The sequence below is a fragment of the Falco rusticolus genome, chromosome 15 (genome assembly GCF_015220075.1).
Source record: "Falco rusticolus isolate bFalRus1 chromosome 15, bFalRus1.pri, whole genome shotgun sequence".
NCBI lineage: Eukaryota > Metazoa > Chordata > Aves > Falconiformes > Falconidae > Falco > Falco rusticolus.
The window spans coordinates 5,384,996-5,404,861 of record NC_051201.1 but is presented as its reverse complement, the minus strand read 5'-3'; the positions used below and the strand labels follow the sequence as shown (position 1 = coordinate 5,404,861).

Sequence of the window (19,866 nt, the reverse complement as noted above, 5' to 3'; positions counted from 1 at the left end):
TGTGAGTGAGGGGCGCCGGGCGGGCTGAGGGGGCGCCGGGGCGGTGTGAGTGAGGGGCGCCGGGCGGGCTGAGGGGCGCCGGGGCGGTGTGAGTGAGGGGCGCCGGGCGGTGTGAGGGGGCGCCGGGGCGGTGTGAGTGAGGGGCGCCGGGCGGGCTGAGGGGGCGCCGGGGCCGTGTGAGTGAGGGGCGCCGGGGCGGGCTGAGGGGGCGCCGGGCGGGCTGAGGGGCGCCCAGCCCCACCACCGCCCGCTGCCCCGGCCCGTCCGGCCCCGCGCGGCAGTAGGTGGCCGCGGGGGGTCACGTGACCCCGCCCCTTCCCGGTTGCGGCAGAAGCAGAAGTGGGAGCCACGGAGAGGCGCGGCGGGGCGCGGGGAGCTGAGGCGCCCGCACCAGCACTCGCAGCCGCCGGCACGGCGTCGCCGCGGGGGGCAGCTCCCCGCCGCTGCGCAGGTGAGGGCGGCCCCGGGGTGGCCCGGCAGCGGGGCGCTCCCCGCGGCGCTGAGGGGCGGCCGCCGCCCTGCTCCGGCCCCTGTGGGCAGCAGGTGCCGCGGGGCTGGGACGGGGCGGCCGCGTCCTGCGCCCATTTGACCTGGTGGAGGCAGCGGGCGTGAGGGAGGGTCTTGTGAGGGGCGGCGGGGGCTGTCGTCGTGAGCGGGCTGGGCGGCAGGCAGGGGCCGCGGGGTGTGAGGGAGGGCCCCGGGGGGGGGGCGCCCGGCCTGATGGGGGCGAGGGGCTCTGGGGGCTCCCGGAGGAGACCCTGCCACCCCGCACCTTGTGGCTGGCCATTCTCCGCCACGGGCCACCCAGCCGAAGAAGAAGGAAGGAAACCTTCGCCGTGTCGCCCAGTGCCTGACAGCAGCCCCGCACGGCCCTGGGGGCTGAGGGCCCCTGCCTGGGGCTGGGGCTGCAGTGCCTGCCGGGCAGCGGCCTTGCTGCCACCTTCATCCCCGGCTTTTTGCCAGGCCACAGGGCTCCCAGCGCAGCAGCTGTGTCGCAAAGCTCTGTGCAAAGAGCCGTGCATTACTATGAGTTATTAGCACTGTGGTACTGAACTGGTGTTGCTGGTGGATATCCATCCTGCTGGTACTGTGCTGAGGCAAGTGCCTGCTCAGGTGAGGTGATGTCCTAAGTGCACCCAGAGGCAGAGCTGGAGGCAGTGGATTCAACAACCCTCTTGCAGTGCCCAGAGCACACTGAGAAACTTATGAATTGACTAGAGTCAACATTTGGATTGCACTTCTTAGTTGACCTTGTGTGCCTGGGAAGCACCTGCAGTGTCATATGGGTGAAGCTGTAACAGAGCATAGATTCATCAGTGCTTCTCTGAGATGTTCTTTGATAGTCTGTACGATTATAGTTTGTCTATTACAGTTTTTCCTCTCTTTGTGTTCTCGCAAGGGGAGTTAAGAGTGGTTGACTGATCTTCAGATAAGAAGGGTTGTTTCTGAAACTGAAGTACCGTAATGAAGGAAAACTAAATAGACGGGTCTGGGGATAGATGGAGTGGGTGTTTTTTTCCATGTCTGTGTTCACTTGGTCAGTTGCAGTGAGTCTTTCTGACTTTTTAGTCCAAATCAGTCAGACTTTTAAATAAAAAACAGTATCAAAAATACTCTTACACTGAGAGCAACAAATGGTCCCAATTCTGTGTGTGGTACAGGACACCATCAAAGTTTAGCTCCTATAGTGCCTACAGTCAAAGGGAAAGAGCCGTGTATTGGTGTCTGTGTCTAATCTAGAGCTTATGATATGTTTCTGTGACTATTAGCTCACTTGTTGAATCATGTAAGGGATGCTGGATCTTTTTACTTCAGGCGTCAGTAAGGCTTCAGTAGAAGAGCAGTAATGCCTCTGTTGCACATAAAGGTGTCTTGTAGCTCATACCCTGCTGGTTTAGAGGTATCCAGATAATGGGGTGATGAGGGTCATGACAGAGTTCTGCTGTGTGAATGGGTAAAAATATTGTTGATTCAAATAGTTATGCAATGATGGGTGTAAGAAGGCCGAGGGGCACCTGTGGGTGAGTGTAAGAAGACTCAATGTTTAAAAGGTTAGGCCTAATATCAAGGGCTTCCATTAGTTTTTTTTCGGAGGTCTAACGTAAAACACGTAAACTGTTTCCTAACACGTTCCTAACACGTAAAACTGTTAGGAAGCTCTCTGTGATGTTAAACTAGAGCAGGTAGCCAAAACAGTATAGAAGTAATCAGTTAAATTGATCAAATATTATGATATTCTCTCCACCTTTTCTGATGAAGTATATATCCTCAGATACAGGATTGTTTCATAATAAGTTAAAAACTTGACTTAGACTTAGGATTTAAGTTGGACTAAAACCACTGTTCACTCTGCTTTTTGAAGAAAGAGCTACTTTAAAAGGGGAAGTCCAGTATATTATATTCAGCGGAAACTGTTTGAGAAGCCACCTCTGAGAGGCAGTTCCTTTGTACTAAGGGATTAATCTCTCAAAAAAACCCTGCCACATTGCCTTTTATTAAATAGCTATATTTAGAAACCCCTTTTCTTGTTGTTCTAAGTCATGTTTCATTTTACAGCTACACCTTGTATGGTAAAAGGCAGAGCAGGTGTATATTTTGTTATAGTCTCCTGAAAAACTATACTAATTTAAAAGTTGAGGTTTTTGTTATTGCAATGAAGTGTTACTAAAATGGTTAAACCTTGTTGCAAATCACATCATGTTTGGTTTATGATAATTTTTAATGAAAAGGGCCAAGTCAGAAGACAGTTGTGGTTGGTTTGTTTGTTTGTTTTTTTTTGTTAGAAAACCAGATGCTGTACAAAGATTTTAATTTAATTTTATTATTTATTTTCCCTTCCTTTCATTTCTGGCATTACAAGTCATTGTAGCAAGACAAGGTGACTATGACTGTCTTGTTAGATGCAAGCTTGTGATAGTTTAGATGATTATTTTACTAGTTTCAGGGAATCAACAAGGATCGGTTATATTCTGGCTAAAATCTGCTGTTACTTACTACCCTTAAAAGTTGTCTGCTCCCTCTCAGTTGAAGGATTGCGGTATAGATTTGTCTTTCAGTATTATAAGGAAAGGGTACTCCATTTTCTTATTACAATAACAACTTTATAGATACTAAACACCAAATAACCTGTATAATGTTTTGCAAAGCATGGAGTGAGACATGGTTCCTGTTGTAGAGCGCTTCAGGTTCGCTGTGGGCAATGCAGAGAGGCCGCTCTGCAGGTAAGAAGGGACAGTTTGCTTCTATGTTAGCTTCCCTCCCCTCCCCTCCCCCCCCCCCCCCCCCCCCCCCCCCCCCCCCAAAAAAAAAAAAAAAAAAAAAAAAAGGTGAGTTTATTGAAGTGGTAGGATTTGAAAAGGGTTTGTAAAGATTGCACTGGACAGATTCACAGTCAGACAGATTGCACCGAAAGCAGCTACTGACATGTTGTTAGAAGACAGTTTTGTGGTATTAATGAGAGACGGCAGAAATGAGGGCTCTTTAGTGAAGAGCAGGTCAGGAGATAGTGACATGGGGTGAGGGGGAGGAGGGTTGGAAGAAGTTACAAAGGGGAAGCGAGAACTGGCATGGTCGAATTAGCTATCAGCACAGAAACTGAAACTGCTCATGATGGAGACTAGTGGACTGAGGAGAGAGGAAGAGAGCCAGAGGAGATGCTATGGTGGCTGCATGTGCACAGAGATTCTTTAAACCTGTCCTGCTCAGGGATGTGGTTAAGTGGGATGGTTGGGAGCTCTGCGGCAGCAGCTCCTGCTACCTGTGTGAAACTTGTACATTTCCTCCTTTGTGCACAGATGAAAGAGCAGGTTCCAGGGCATCCTGTTTGTAAATAATCTCACTGAGAAGTAATCAGGCTTGTAATTAGCTGTTCGATGCAATGATGTGTGGGAGACCAAAGCACAGAAACTTGCTAATATTTATGAGAGCTGCTGCATATGCATCTCTCTTGACTGTTTTGTGCCAAGATGTGTCCCAGGTGCATGCACACAAATACCTGCCACCTGACATGTGAGTAAGGAAAAGTAGGCTGTGTAGGAGAAACACAGCCATGACATTTTAAAAGTACATGCTGAGACATTTTAGGCATAGCCAACGTTTGTTTCAGTATTTGTATTCACTCATTTTCCCTTCATTTTCTTTATAGCTCTCAGGAAGACAGTTAGCTGGTTTAAATTTTCATATAGGTCTCATATAGGTTTAAATTTTCATAATAACGCAAGCTGATGTCATTATTTCTTGTGTTACCTTGTCATTGGATTGCTAGGTTTCAATCATCAGCACTTCTTTGCTCCTCCTAATGTAATATCAAGAAGATAGCAACACTTGCTGCAAAGCCTGTGAGGCTTCACAGATTTCAGAGGTCTCTTCAGGCAGCAGACTGATGCTTCTTTAGTAATACAGGGCAAGAAGAAGAACAAACCTGCTGCAGTTCGCCATGGGGGACAGCGTTTTGGTTATCTGACGATAGCAATTGAAATATAATAAATAAATAAATAAATCCTGAGAGAGTAGAAAGATTTTTTGAGTACAATTCAAATCTGTTGCAAGTATCTGTTTTTCTCATATTGATATCTAGATTGTCAATACTTAGGACAAAATGGAGTGCCAGATATTTCTTACAGTAGTGGAAGTTAAATTACCAGTTTCAAGAACAAAGAGCTTGACTTCCAGCTTGCATGGATCTCATGAGGTTTTTATGGAACATAATTGTACAAATACCCTAAAATAATAAAAAAAATTGCTATAGGAATGGTGATTTCTGATAAGGACTGCTTTTGTCTCTATATCAGTTAGACAAAATGTCTGTGAACAAAGGTATCTCTCTATATGTAGCTTAACTAAAAGTTCTGATGCTTGAAAGGAATTTGGTAGTGTTGAAGTGCACATTTTTTGTGTCTTAGGAGACTCTTGAAGTCACAAAATCAAGATAAATACAGTCAGGGCTGGAACTTTGTTCAAGGAAGTCTGTCTTACTTTGGACCTACCGGTAACAGTTGTTTTCTGGGGGAAAAACAGTATTGCTCTTTGAAGGCTTCAGAGATGCAGCCTTACCTCTAGTGCTACAATGTGCTGTTTTGGTAAAAGTGCACTTGGACAGAATATGTGGTGTGTTATGCTTACATTTTACATTTGATGTGCATGTATAATGTGTAAATGATATACTGCAGAAAACCTGCTAGATATTACAGAAGAGGATTCTGTTCATAATTGTATGGGGTATCATTTTTGGCTATCTAATCGAGAGTTGTTTGTGTAAGCATCCCAGGAAGTAATCCTTTCTTGGCTGCTGGTTATACTGGCAGAAGAACTGGAGGCTTGGTAAATAAACTGTCATGTTCTGAGCAATTTGTGCAATACACTAGTTTTTGGTTATGAGAGGATGTAGAAAATGTGGCAGAAAATGCTACAGAGATACCAAATATTGCTCCTTTAGAAGAGATTTTTAACATAGTTCTGCTTTAGTTTGAACATGTGTTTCTGCCCCCCCCCCCCCATGTTTCTGCTGTGTTCTTTAGTTTTATTTAGGCTTAAATTCTTTCTTTGTTATGACCTAGATATTATTTTCTTTGGCATTTCAATGGTTAGCATTCTTTGTGTTTTGCTCTCTCATCCTTATTACTCAGGTATACTTACATTTGGTATTTCTTCCAGTCATTTTTCTTGGGGTTTGTTTTCTACTTATTTTTCTGGCATAATACTGAGACTTCGGAGATGTAAATCTGTATTTGTAGCGATGGGGGTGTACATCCAGCTGAAGTTGTGCAGGAATAAAACCATAGGGAATTATGTCTCTTAATGTGATTTTAATGTATTTGGCCTAAACGGCAGACCTTGGCTTACTTTCTTTTGGTCTGCAACACTGGTTACTTCTGTGTTAGAAGACTGAGGAAGCAGTTGGGGGTACGGTGCATTGGTCTTGCTGAGAAATTTAGATTGTAATTCTTCACATGCAGTAGCTGCTCCACCCAGCTCTTTGTTTTTAATAGATTTTACAGTAGTGTGTCTACCAAAGTGTCACTTCTACCACCCACTGGGAAGACTCTTCATAATTTCTTTCGGGATAAATCGGCAAGGATGCTGTTAATGTTAGCTGTGGACCTGCCTTGTATTTGAATGGGTAGGAGTCTCTATTACGTAGCTTTAACTTAAACAAATGTGACTTTTAAAGAAAAAAAAAGATGTTTTAAATACTGAATTTTCTCCCTTTTCTTTCTTTTTCTTTTCCAGGACACTGAAAACCATAAGAGTTTGATTAAGAAAAAAGTAAAAAATGCCTAGAAAGAGTATAGACTACGGAGCGCTACCAGAGTATGAGAAAAGCCAGATCAAAAGGACCTTGGAGCTGGGAACTGTTATGACAGTATTCAGTCTTAAGAAGAGTAGTCCAGAAAGGAGGACTATTCAAGTCATCATGGAAACCAGGCAGGTAGCATGGAGCAAGACAGCTGACAAGATTGAAGGTTTCTGTGAGTATTTGCAAAGTACACCTCAACTTGGAGTTCCTAATTGATTGATGTAATTGTCAAGTATTGATTTAATGAGACTTTGTTAACATAATGAAGTTTTTGGCTGAAAAAAGTTCAGCAATTTGCTGAGAATATTTTCAATTGTTGCAATGTAGGTGAAGAATCTCCTGCAGCTTGTTATTGAGGTATCTAACACTACCTAAATAGGATTATAGTGTTTGACCCTAAGCCCTGTTCTCAAGAGTATTCATCTTTGAATATGATAGTGCTTGGGTTCTCTGAACTGAGTTACTGAGTGACTGCTATATTCCATCATTAAGCATCAAGATATCTTGTAAATTCGGGAGAGTGTTACTTTACTCCTCCTCCCTTCAGAAAGGAAAAATCCTCCAAATACAAGGACACTGAATTAAAAATTCTGGTTTTCAGGGAATTTTCTGTTTCAGGACAGAAATAATTATTTAGGGTCATTATTGCAAAGTACCAATGATTTAGGAGGATGAAGCTGTGAGATACAAGAAACTGTTTCAAGGTCCTTTCTCGATACTGTCTATTTAGTTGGTATCTGAACTGACTAAACCCACTATTTATAACAAGGTCAGGAAATAGAAGGGGAGTGTAAAGCCACACAGGGCTGCAAAAGATATGGTAGAAGAATAAAGTGAGGCTAATCTTCAGTTCTTTCTGAACACGGCTGATGTCAAGCAAGCTCAGCCTGTGCTTTCTGGGATTTCTACAGCTCCTATTAGTATAATGTCATTACAGTGTTTGCATATGACTAAGTGGTAACTGTTTTTTATTTATTACTGGCAAGATTTTACTTTGTAAATGCTAAATGATGTTTGTCCACAATATAGGAATTTAATTGTTTGCCTGAATTGCCAGAATCATTTGTTGGTCAGCCTTGGCTAACAGGAGAAGCTTGTAGTTGGGGAACTGGGGCTATTTGGGAAAAGAAATCGTGGTAAGAAATTGCAGTTTGGAGTTGGAGAGCTGGGAAGGTTGAGCTTTGTTGGCATGAGAGAATAAATACGGAATGGAGAAACTACAGAGGCAAGAATCTAACTTACTGGGCAGAGGCAGGGATTTCAGTGAGAAACAAGTTAATTAAGGCCTGAGAGAAGAAAAGGAGTTTATGAATGGAAGAAAGACTGAGGCATAATTAGGGAGTGGTGGGGGAAGACACAGATATGGAGAATAAAGCAGGTGTTTCTCCCTATAGCGTCTTACTGTTTAGTGAGCTTGACTACACGTACGTGAAGTCCAGTGGTAAAAAAAAACTACCTGGTACTGTTTCAGTGCTACCCTATGCATAGAGCAACTGTGACTGGCATCAGTTACTTACTCTACTAGTGCAACAGACAGGGCCATGCTCCTGGTGTTTGCCCTGGATGTGAGTACACACTAACGTGAGAGAAACCAGGAGGGAGAAGAATGGGGTTTGTTCGAATTGTGGATTTTTAGAAGGGTGTTGGGTTTTGGGTTTTCTTTTGGTAAATACACAGCACGTTAAAAATGCATTGATCTGTAAGGTTGCAGAGACAAGCACTGAGAAGTATGATTTTTGGATTGTCTGTGCAGCTTCTGTTCATGCTCCTTACTTACAAGTATTACCTCTGTTTGTTACTGTTTCCATTGATCCAGTCTGCACAAGGAATGAGACAGGAACCTGCAACTGGAAATGTAATGTAATGGAATGAAAGACTGGTTGTCTGGAGAATGTTGTTATCGTTGGTGGTGAAAATATGGTCATAGGCAGTGTTCTGGGTAAAAGCAGACAGGTCTGGACAACCTAATTAACAGGTACCCTGGATCATAATCTTGCAGTGCCCCATTTTCTCGTGTGGAAAATGAGGGTAATTATTGCTTCCTATAATGACATGCATGAATGCAAGTACATTACTGGCTCTCATATGCTTAGATCCCGAAGTGAGGTGTGCCAAAAAAAAAAAAAAAGTCATGAGATGAGTAATTCATTTGTGACAGCATGGCTTGAGTATGCTTAGCAAATAAAGCCTGGGGTTATGCACAGAGCAATAAGATTAAAAAAACCCAGAAAATTACCACTCAGTGGGTGAATGAGGTATTAAAGAGTCCTCTGGCAAAAACAATATGTGGTCTTGTAGCTGAAGACTTTCTCGTAGGGGCTGAATTTAAAGCTGTACGATCTGTGTGTTCCAGATTTTGGGGTCAACTTTTTCAGTGCTTGACCTGTAATCTTTTATCAAAGCTTCCTGGGGGTGGTGTGTGTTTGTGGTAGTATGTCCTGATAATTGTTTGCTCTATGCCTAGATTTTAACACTTCTTTTAAATATTGTAATTTGACTTCTACACCTGGATAATCCAGCAGGGTAATGACTTGCTTGCAGTTACACAGGCAGTCATGACTGGAACGGGGGATATAGCTACAGACCTGTGACTTGCACAAAGACCATCCATTTCTCTTCCCCAAAACTATAGTACTGTAGCAGTTTTTTAAAAAAAATTGAGCAACATTTAAGTGGCCTTCATAACGATGGAAACTTTAGGTCTGAGAATATGTCATACTCTAAAGCATATATATGCAAAATACTGTTTTGTTGTCTTAAAAAGCAACACATCTGCCCAAAACAAGACTTACTTTGCAGGCATTTTTTCAGAATATGGTACAAACTGTTGTTACAATTTACCATGAGCTCTATCTGATCTTCTTGAAATGGAAGTCGCTGCAGCTCTAACTTGCTGACAGTGTTTTTGCTGAAGAGGAAGGAGATACTTTATTTAGTTAGTTATTTAAATGTTGCTATTGCTTCTTTTGACTGAGACTCAGGCTTGCTTTTTTTTTTTTCTTGGAAAGTGGAAAAATTTATGGATTTGTAGCTTTCATATTTGATAATTAATTGGATAGACTTCTTGAATACTGATAATGGGAATTAAAACTTTTATCTCTCTGGAGCTATACTGAGGAGATAATACTAACTTTGTGGTAGGAGAAAAGTTGTTATGACTTGTATATACGAATGACCCCAAGTATTCACTGGTGGATTGTGTTGACTTCGTGAAAAATAAAAAAAGTTTGGTTTTTTTTTTTTTAAGTGGCTGAGGGCATAGAACTGTCATCTTAAGTATTATATTGTTTAATATGCTTGTGCTGTACAAGAAATAATATTCATGATGTGATCTTAATGATTGCTATTTGCATGTGCTACAGTCCAGTAAGAATTAATATTCAGTACGAGTAGAAAAGTTAATGGCTTCCTGTTGTGTGTGCACAATTTTAACTCAGGTTTGGCAACTGCTCTTTAACAGAAGGCAGAAAACTGAATGTTTGCAACTGCTGTGGTGTTTGTGTTTCTAAAGCAGATAGTGAGGAGAGTTCTTAAGTGTTGGGATACAAAAATAGGCTGCTAATAGATAGAGAAAATGGAGGCCAACTTTTATACTTTATTTTAATATTCTTCTGTTGGAAATTAAGAAGAGAGAAAAAAAAAAAGCTTTTTCTCTAACTGCCCTCTGTGGTGATGGTAACTATAGTGCTGATTTTCTTGCAGGTGAACTGTAAATGTGTGAAGGATGTTCAAATTCTTCTAAGCCAGAGTTGTTTATAATTATTACAAGGGCCTTTTTCAAGTTTGGTTACTAGTATTTTGGAAGTGATTTAAGTTAAATCTCATGACAACAAAAAGACAGCTACCCTTATTCTGGAATAAACTGACCCATGCAAGGGAGATGTAGGATTAGCTATACTGATATAGATGTTTAGACGACCCCATGGCCCTGAATGTGGCAGTACTGTGTATTTTAAATTGCATTATTCTTGGAAAGATCCCTTTTGTAAAAAAAACCGTCAGCATTTCTGTTTAGAGCAGAGCAAAAAGAGCTGCTAAAATTATGGCTGTTTCCTGCTCAGTGCAGGTGTGTTTCCCTGGATGAGTAAGTAAAATGGAGATACCTCTCCTCACAAAACCCTTTCTAGACCGAGGCCTTTGGTGTGGTAAGAGGTGAGGGTATACAAAGGCTAGAAAATCTGATTTAAACAGTCTCTGTCTTAGTTATGCAGCTCAGACCACACAATGTCTAAATACTGGAGGTTTTTTATTGACCTTCTGAAGGACTTGACTCGCTGTATACAAAAGGAGTTTTCTAACAGAAATGGACTGGGGAGAAACCTCTGTATTTTCCTCTAGATGAAAGAATATAGGTTGTTTGTGTCCTTAAGGGAACGATAAGTTATTTGAACAGTAGAACAAAAGGCCAAATGTTAAGCTGATTAAGTCCCCTCACTTTTAATAGAGCAGCTGAGGTTTTTGGTCACTTTTTTTGTTACCTTGGGAGTTATTGCGGTGCTGAGAACGGTGCTACATGATTTCTTAATTCTTCAGATAGAGCGTTTTATTTTAGCTTCTGGTAAGTTCTAGCTTTACAAATTAGGAAGGGAGCATTGCGTACCAGCTCTTCTAAAAAGGCTAGTCCTCTCTGCCCACCTGCAAGAAGGGGGAAGGAGCAACACATCAGTGTCTCCTCACACCCTTCCTGAGTTGTCTTACCAGTGTTGGTAACCTGTGCATGAACACTTTCTTTCTTTTAGAACTGTGCAGTCAAGAGTTGTTCAAGTCAAGTTAGTTCTTGGGTGATATTTCAATTTTCATGAGGTCAAGTGAGCTGTTGAGTTCGTCCAAAGAAATCAGACTTGGTGAAAACAGTAGATTTTGCTGTTTGTAAGGAAACTGTCATCCTTTCGTACAATCTGTGGTTCTTGGGTTTACTGTGATTCTGTTTTTAAATGTAATACTTTGTAGGCCCAAAGAAAGATAAAGTTAAGTGACTGTGGGGTATCTTTCCTTTCATTTTAGCCTGTAAAGTTAGGAGAGACTGGTAAATGAGCAGATTTCAAGAAATGTTAAATAATATTTGACCATATCTTCCATTTTGTGGGAACTTCAAGTTTCCTTTTGGATGAAAGAGGAAAGATTAGCTGTGGAAAGAGGCCTGCCCATCCTGGAGCGTTTTTCAGATTTAGTGGAAGCCAGGAAGGTTTTTAGTGCTGCTGCTCTTTTAGTCAACAGCTAAGACTTTAGAGTTCCTTATGTATGCCTTTCCTGCATCAGCTGGGGCCAGTACAACCTGTTGTCAAGACTGAAATGGATAAAGGGAGCAATGAACCTTTGAGAAATGTTTTTATCGTGGATGTTTAGCATACAGGGTATCATTAGTATATTAAAACGAATGCCAGCAACATGTGCTTCCGTATGTGGGCCTGCAGAGAGCTATGCAAATAGCTAAAGGAAGCAGGTCTCAGCTAGATGTAACTGTGTTCACCCATGCTTGGACTTCTTTTAGTCATCTGGCTATTGTTCTATATACAGAGACATTTTAGATGCCCTAATAGCTCTAAGATCATCTGAGGGAAATACTTCTAGACACTGGCTACAAAATGTCGGAGCTTTTTCTTCTGCCTCTCAGTTATTAATGGCATTTCTTTGTATTCTGCATTGTCCTAATTTTAAACTGTTAAAAGATAACCTAAATTTTGCTAGGTGGGCTATGGGACTGCTTGCGGGGTTTGGAATCTCAGTGCTTTTGATCCTAAGTTACCTAGGTCATAAGTGCCAAAAGATTGGTTCAACTTCTGATGACAGATGTTTTTCCCTTGAGGAGTTGTGTGGGTTTTGTTTGTTTTGCCCTTGCCCTTGTGCTTTGTATGTTGCAGTGGCATATTAATACTTCATCAGACCACCCATGCTTTGAAGCCATTGTGTTGGTTGGGGTTTTTTCCCCTCTATTTATATTTCTTGGTGTGCACACTAATTCTGGTTTCAGCGGACCCTGTGTCATTGATTACAATAGGAGAAGTTTGCTGTTTCTTGGATAAGAAGTAAGTTTTGGTGAGTGTTGCAATAGTACTGCCCCACTGAAAGGTTAGTGACTCTGATGCAGAATACCTAGTGTCTTGGGGGCTGGGGGTTATGAACAGGAATGGTACTTCTGTCTGTGTGTGAAATAAGTTTGAGGGAATATTTTCACAGCCTAGTATTAAGCTGGTAACTTAAAAGGCTAGTCTTGCCCAGATAGTCAGTTGAGAGAATGAAAGGCTCCTCCAGAGCAAAGTTTAGTTCCTGCTCTGAATTACTATCTGCTGGAGTCTCTTGCTCTGGCCATTGTGTATATAAAAAGCATAATAACACCAGCTTCCTAACTCCGAGGCAGCATTATTATTTTTTTTTTTTTGTACTTTGGTTATTTCATCTATACAGTTGGTTTAAGTATAGGAGTTCTGTTGCAAAGCATTGTAAATGTAAAAATATAATTTGAACTTTGAGAAGAATTTTGAGTGTAAAAGACAGCACAGAAATAAAGGACCATTTTTTGCAGGGCCATGAGTCTAAAACCCACAGCACTAGATCTGCATCTGGTATCAGATACCATTGCCAGGAAAAATAAACAAATCTGTTAGGAGTTCAGGGTGGACCACAGTCTTCCCCCTCTTTTCCTTGCTGTAGCACCGCTGACTTAGAAGCTGCCTGGTGCTGGGGAAGGCATTTGGCAACTTTGATTATGTAGCAGGGGACAATGTGTGGTGTGGGGAATGTGTTTTTCTTCGAGTGATAACCCTAGTGCAAGCAGGACCCAGTATGACTTGACTGTGGATCATTTACCTATAGGTTTTATTGACAATTTTAAGTTCATGAGTTTGCAACTTAAGAACTACAGATCTTGGAAACTATGGTAGAGCTAAAGTAACTTTAGCTTTACCAACACATGAGAGAAGGAAGCTCCAGTCTCCTTGTACAGAGGTGATTGATTGCTTTTTTAATTCTTAATGGACACTTTTCTTGTAGAAATTAACTTATGCATACTAGATACATGACTGTGGAGCTGTGACTTACCAGCATGATTTATCGCAGTGTGTTGCTTAGCGTGTCTCTTCCTTATGGATCTGCTGTGTGTATTTATTGTATGTTTACCCTTTACAACTGTGTATGGCTCTGCACGCTGGCCCTTGGGTCACCCCCCCGCCCCGCTCCCCTGCCCCGTGCTGTTTCTCCCCTCTCCAAACTGTCACAGGTTGGATCCACTATGGGTGTGTGTTGTATCCCGGGGTCACTCCTTCCTCCACATCGGCTACTCTGCCGTGCTGTTTCTTCACTAGGATACCAAGTGGCCCACAGACAAGTATACTGTCATAGCTGAGATAGTGGTGGAGGGAACTACTGGAGTACTGCAGTGAAAGGCAGAGGGTAAGGAAGGGGCAGCGAAGACTGAGAAGTGCTTGTCAGTACCCCCATCACCTGGGGTTTGCTGACTGAGGGTGCATTTCAGTACTACCAAATAAGGCTCCTAAATTTCCTCATATTGTGGTATACACATTTATATGCATGTGAATAAATTAGGGCCCAAAGAGATTATGGTATTGAAGTTTGTAGAGCCAGTATATGCAAGGTGTAAATGTCCAGGAAGCTGATCCATAATGGATATTTCATTCTTTGTCAGATGCGAAGTGCTTTAAGGACAATTATTAAGGGAAAGTTTGTGGCGACTAGAGTTCGATTAGTCACTGGAAAATATGTGAGTTTCTGCATACTATTCCGTGAATCCTTGTGTTAAGTGACGAATCACAGTTAAGAGAATTTATGCTCCAAGCAATCTGTGGTGCCTTCCTTGAATGTACAAGTATGTGTTTCTCTGTAACATAAGTTTGCACGTTTCAAGGAAGATTCTGTTGAGGATGTAAGATTTCTGTTTTTTTGATTACCTAGGATTTTTTTTTTAATGTGAAGAGGTGACTTGCTTTGGTAAAATGATATAAACCATATTTTAATCTCTTAATCCTTGTAAAAGAAAGATCACCTATCTTTTTTTGATCTTCTTGGATTTATTGCAAAATACTGAAGAGAAAAATGTCTAGCGATCATTTAGTTATGCAAGCACATAACAAGAAGTAGGTTTAAATCGCTGGAGGGCCATGTTTAGAAAAAGGTCGTATATCAGCTGTTAAAATACTCTTTCTGTATGTAGACCAAGAGGTTAGAGTATAGGTAAGGTTGAAAGAGAAAAGGGTATAATGTATTAATATTAATTTATTTTGAAAACTTTCTGTTTCTCAGAGAATGAAATACCTGTGTTTGGGAACCTCTTGTCAACGAAGTTAACTGCAAAATTACGAAGCAGAGGAATAAAGACGGCTTAAATTGAGACTTCTGGTGCTAATGATATGCCCCAGTATAACACATAGTGACAATTTCTTTTGTCTTCAGTTAGACCTTTATTAATGCAGTAGAACCATCTTACACCTTTTTCCATTTTTAATTGAAATGTGTAACATTTTATTTTAGGATTGAGTTGGACTGCTAAATTCACATTCTCTGTTCTCCTGTGGTTTTTTTTTTTTCCTGTAATGATTTTCCAGAGTTTTTAGAACAAAATGACCGTAGCCTACTTTTAAAATACATTTGCCATATCAAGTTCATTTATTGTTACTGATCTTTCGTCTAACGTATAAAAAAGAATTATCAAAGATTAAGTTTACTTGAGATTTTCTTCCTGCTGAAAAGAGATTTTACAGAATTTCTTCTCTTTTGGACAAATAAAAAACCCTGATTTTTTTTTTTAAAAAAACATAAAACCAAATTGAACTTTCATCTTTCACATATATATTAAGAAAGGGAGTGGATGGAAGCAAGTAGCTAAATTAGTAAATTTACATTATATATAAAACTAGAACCTGTGGGAACTGCTGTGTTTTTTCTCAACTGCAAGATTACACTGTGTTTGTGTTTTCAGATTGTTACATTGCCAAGCAGAAATCACTAGTTTCTGCAAAATGTTGCACCTGGCTATTTAATGATCAAAGCTCATTGGAGAAGCAGTGCATCTGTAATATAGTCATGTAGATAACAGGACCAGATCAGGCCACATACAGTTTACGGGGAGAGGTGAAATGCAGGGATGTATATTTTAATGTAATGGCAATCTTACGTACATACTTAGGTACAGGTGGGGCTAGTCTAGCTAACAAGGGCTGTGGCTTTCTTAATCTTTATTGTTGTATTTTATTAATTTTATCCTGCAGTGTGTTTTCCCTGGAATTAAAATTTGCTAATTTTGCTTTTAAAATCTTTGCTAAAATGACCTGCTGAAGGGAGCAATTTTTAGTTCTGTGCATGCTTTTGGCTGTCAGATACATTGGAGAAACTTACAAAAAACTAACACCTAAGAGGGTATTTATGCAAGTGGCTTATATTCTTAAACATAGATGTTGGGTTTTTTTTCCCCATAGGTTAAATAGCTCAGTCATTTAATCAGTAGAATTGTTAATGCTTACATGAACTTCCTGTCTGGTGGAAACCTTTTTTTTTTTTTTTTTTTTTTTTCCCCTTGGAGAAGATGGTGTAAACATTTACAGCATCTGTACCTTTCTGGGAGAAGTGATGGTATCTACGTATTCTGCTGAGGAATGTGAAATGAGGGCTTCCATTGGCTTCAGTGTTAGACTTGACCTTGCTAATTTGTAGGAGTGAGGGTTTTTTTTTTTGCTAACAGAATTTCTTCTGTCTGAATTTCCTTACTGTTTCAGACATAAAGCAATAAACTAATAAACTTAACTCATATTGAAAACCTCAAGTTCATATTCTGTAATTTTCTTTCTGTATTCTGAATACTTTTCAAAAGCTGTATGTCATTGCAAAAATGAATCTACATCTTGCACTTTATGGAGTATCTTTTCAAAGGAGCATTAAAATTCACCTTTTTTCTGTTTCGAAGTTGCTGTGCTTCAGCAATCCATCCCCCCAGGGGATCTTTGTGTGCGTCTTCAGCTGAGTATTTAGAGCTTGGTTTCTGTGGTCAAATGAAAAAATGAACATGTGTAGCTTTTAGCTGTTTTCAAATAATTTCTTCCCTTTAGCAGCTCAGTTAAGCAATGCTTAATGCTAACTTACAATGACCAGACTTCCTGTCGTGGGCAGCCAGCAAATGGGGATGGAATTAACTTCATAGACCTGAGCACCCCAATGTGATTGTGTTCAAAGTGAGAGCGAGATGTAGGTACTATGGTACACTTTCCTCGAAGTTTTACATGGCAACATTTCTGGTTTGTTTTGTTGCATGGAGTAGAATGTAAACTTTTATGGGCACATATGTAAAAGTTAGGATATTCTCATCTCATTTGGTGAAGGTGCCTTTTAATTTTTAGTATGAAGCCAACAGCCATTTGAGATGTATGGGCCCCTTGAATTCAGAGTGCAAACTGGGAAGGGCTGTAATATGTTGTTACTCTGCTGAGCAGTCCAGTGAGAAGTTATTAATTTAATGGTATTTTGTTGTTACTGTACATGGCAGCTCTGTGTGACCTGATTACTTAAAAACCTGTGGGTTTAAAAGGTGCGCTTCTCTAAGCCTTATGTCAGTCACACAGCTAAATCCCCAGAGGACCCCTTGGAAAGCTAGTCATGTGTGCTTTCTCAAGATGCAGCACACTATTTCTCATGTTCCATCCTTGTAACCGTGTTTTCAGATAATTTTGTGGCTTACCTGTGATGACTTCCTGGGGCAACTGAATTTCTCGCTAAATTTCACTGTTTCTGTGAGCTGAATTACTTTCCATGCCCGATCTGTACTGTCACGCGGCAGGAGATTTTTGCTTTCATGTGACTTTCTCCTCTGAGAGAAGCCTCACCTTGTTCCCTTTAGAGTTGCATGAGAACTGTGTTTCATTGCTGCTCTGAATAAAACAAGCTGTTAAGACACACCTTGTGTAGTTAATTTTTAATTCTCCAGAAGTGTGAACAAAGCCATTGTCCTCACTAACCACCCTGGAGTACATTTGCAAAAAGATACTAAAGGCTTTCTTCACTCGCTGGGTGCTCATTTGCACATAGCTCATGTTGCAGGGGGCAGTTTCTGCCTTCCTGAGATGAAACCCTCTTTGGAATATTTTGTTATGCAAATTGCTCAAAAAAATTACGGATTCTGAAAACTCTGAAGTGCAGAATGTTGCTATATGTACATACAAATGAAAATGTGAATATATTCATCTAGAGAATGCCCACCCCGTGTCTCAGTCCACAGCACTTAGGTGATCAGTGTCTCTTATTTTCCTCTCCAAAAGATTGCCAATAGTTTCCCTTTAGCCTTCTTGAAAATTACTGAAAATATCTGCTGAATAAATAATGTTCATGGCCTGATTTCTGACTCTGTAAGCCTCCTTTGAATCTCTCTGTAGGCTTTTTCTTGTCCTTCATTAAGCACATAACTCTGAGGTCTGATCCAAGCATTGTTTGTGGCCACAGACACTGAAAGACTCGTGGGGACTTTGGACTTTTGAGTCAGGAGCCTGATCACACAAGACCCTGTAGTCCATTATGCCAGTCTCAGTGGAACTCAGCTTATACTGTTTATTAAGTCAAGGATACCTTGCTAGTTTGACAGCCTCTAAGATTTTTTGACTTACCCCATGTATATACAATCTGCATGACTTTCCAGCCTAAAATTATGTGACTTGACCAAAGCTGATCTATGCAAACACGGCTTCCTATGGTAAACTTGAGTGCCTCCAGCTAACGTAAGGTGTTCTGCTGTTAGTGTTGGCTGGTTTTAAGCAGGGGCCGTTCCCTCACCCAACTGCCTGTCTGGGTGTTGAGTGGTTGTGCTCCCAACCACAGGTGGGTGTTGCTTGAGCACAGGGGTGGACAGAGACAGAACTTACCCCTTTGAATACCAGTGCTGGTTTGCTCACTTCTGGAATGAGGGGCACAGTGGTGTTGCGTGGGTTTTGGTTTTTTTTTTGATCACAGTCATCCCCTATCATTCGTGCCCCCCCCCCAGTTCTCCTGTTCACATCATTTTTTCCCTGTGCTTACCTTATGTCTTGTCTTCTGCTGAGCTTGCATGGCACCTGCTGTAGTAGAATCCAAGTTTTGTTTTACTGTCTGCCTCTAAGTGTAACTGAAGGACAGGTCACAGCAATTCATAGTTTATAAGTGTGTGACTAAATGTGATCACTACTGCCAGGTCATTTGAATAGAGATCGGTGGAGGTGTCAAGGATCAAAAGTTTATTGTTAAGTTTATGGCAGTAAAGAGCTCTAGCAGACGCTCAGGAAGGCACTGAGCAATTAATCTGTGCAGTCTTTGGAAAGTAGCTATGTAGTAGTGTAATGATCCATTGAATTAACTGATTTGCTGAACAACACACAACAGCAGGAGCTGAAGTTGAGCAGCTTCAGGCTCTGAACTGCCACAAATACTGCATGCCCAGATCAGAGCCTGAGACAGGATGGTAATTGAACGTGCCTTGGAGTCCAGTCTTGTTAAAGAGCTGCTTGAGGGAGTTGTCAGAATCAATAGCTGACTGATGAGGCTGCCAAGGAGTCCCTTTTAACCTGTAGAAATAACCACGTAAGAGAATGAATGAAATGTAAACTAGTACTGTAGGGGTTTCAGAGTGGCACTAGACTTCTAAACTGGGGACTGAATACATTGGGAATGTCCTTATTGTCTTGCTGGGTGTGAGTCAACATCTCTACAGGGCATACTTTGATTTATATTTCCCTGGGAAATGAATGAATCTTGCACTATTTTATGGGAATCACACCTGCAAGCATGTTGGACCTGATCTGACCCTGCAAGCTGCATATGTCCAGGTCTGTGCTTTTTTCAGGTGTATCAGGTCCCAGGAACGTGAAGCCAGGTGAGGATACAGCTCTGCAGTTTGGACATGGGATTAGGAAGAAGGAAGGCTCTAGTACTTAAAGGCACTAGGAAGATAAAAGAGTGTTCTAGGTGCTGTGCTGGTAGTTCTGGTACAGGCATAAAGTTACATTTTAATTGTTCAGTGACAGATTGTGCTATAAAAAGTTAACTGTGTAACAGCTAAATTGGTACGGTTAATCTACTGATTTGAGTCTGAAACATGTTGCAGTTTTTCCTGGCCTGTTCCTTTCTCAGTTCAGTTGGGATCATCCATCCTGGACTTAGGGGGCATTGTGTGGAGGGTGCCAGGTGACTCCAGACCGCCTGGGGAGGTAGCAGAGCTTAGTGTAAGACCAAAATTTATGCTTGCTGTGCATATCTCTCTTTCCCAACCTCTGATTTTCTGCCTTGGCTTTTCTTTCAAAAATACAGAGTAATACATCATAATTACGGTATATAATGGTCATTAAAATATATGCAGGTAATTTCTATTCATTTTCTGAAACCATGACATGTATTATATCTTTTTGTAAAAGTCTAAAGAATGTTTAATAAAACTTGTGTTTTGTACATCTGCTTCATATGTTATTTAAGTAAATGTAATGATATCTTGCCAGAATTTTGTAGGATATATAATATGTTGCCTCAGAAGTATAGGAATGTAAATTGTGAAATTGAGGGGTTTTATATAAATATTTTCTCTCTCTCTTTTTTTGTCTTTTTTTATTTTT

At 41.1% G+C, this 19,866-nt stretch overlaps 1 protein-coding gene across 1 annotated transcript in view; it reads left to right on the top strand.

Moving 5' to 3' along the window:
- Nucleotides 1-334: 334 nt before the first annotated feature.
- Nucleotides 335-19,866, top strand: part of PLCG2 (phospholipase C gamma 2) — a 67,897-nt gene continuing 48,365 nt past the window's right edge. Inside the window, exons 1-2 of the mRNA XM_037408758.1 lie at nucleotides 335-451; nucleotides 6,229-6,467. Of these exons, the coding sequence (XP_037264655.1) occupies nucleotides 6,272-6,467 (196 nt within the window). The 5' untranslated portion in view covers nucleotides 335-451; nucleotides 6,229-6,271. The remainder of the gene's footprint in view (nucleotides 452-6,228; nucleotides 6,468-19,866) is intronic.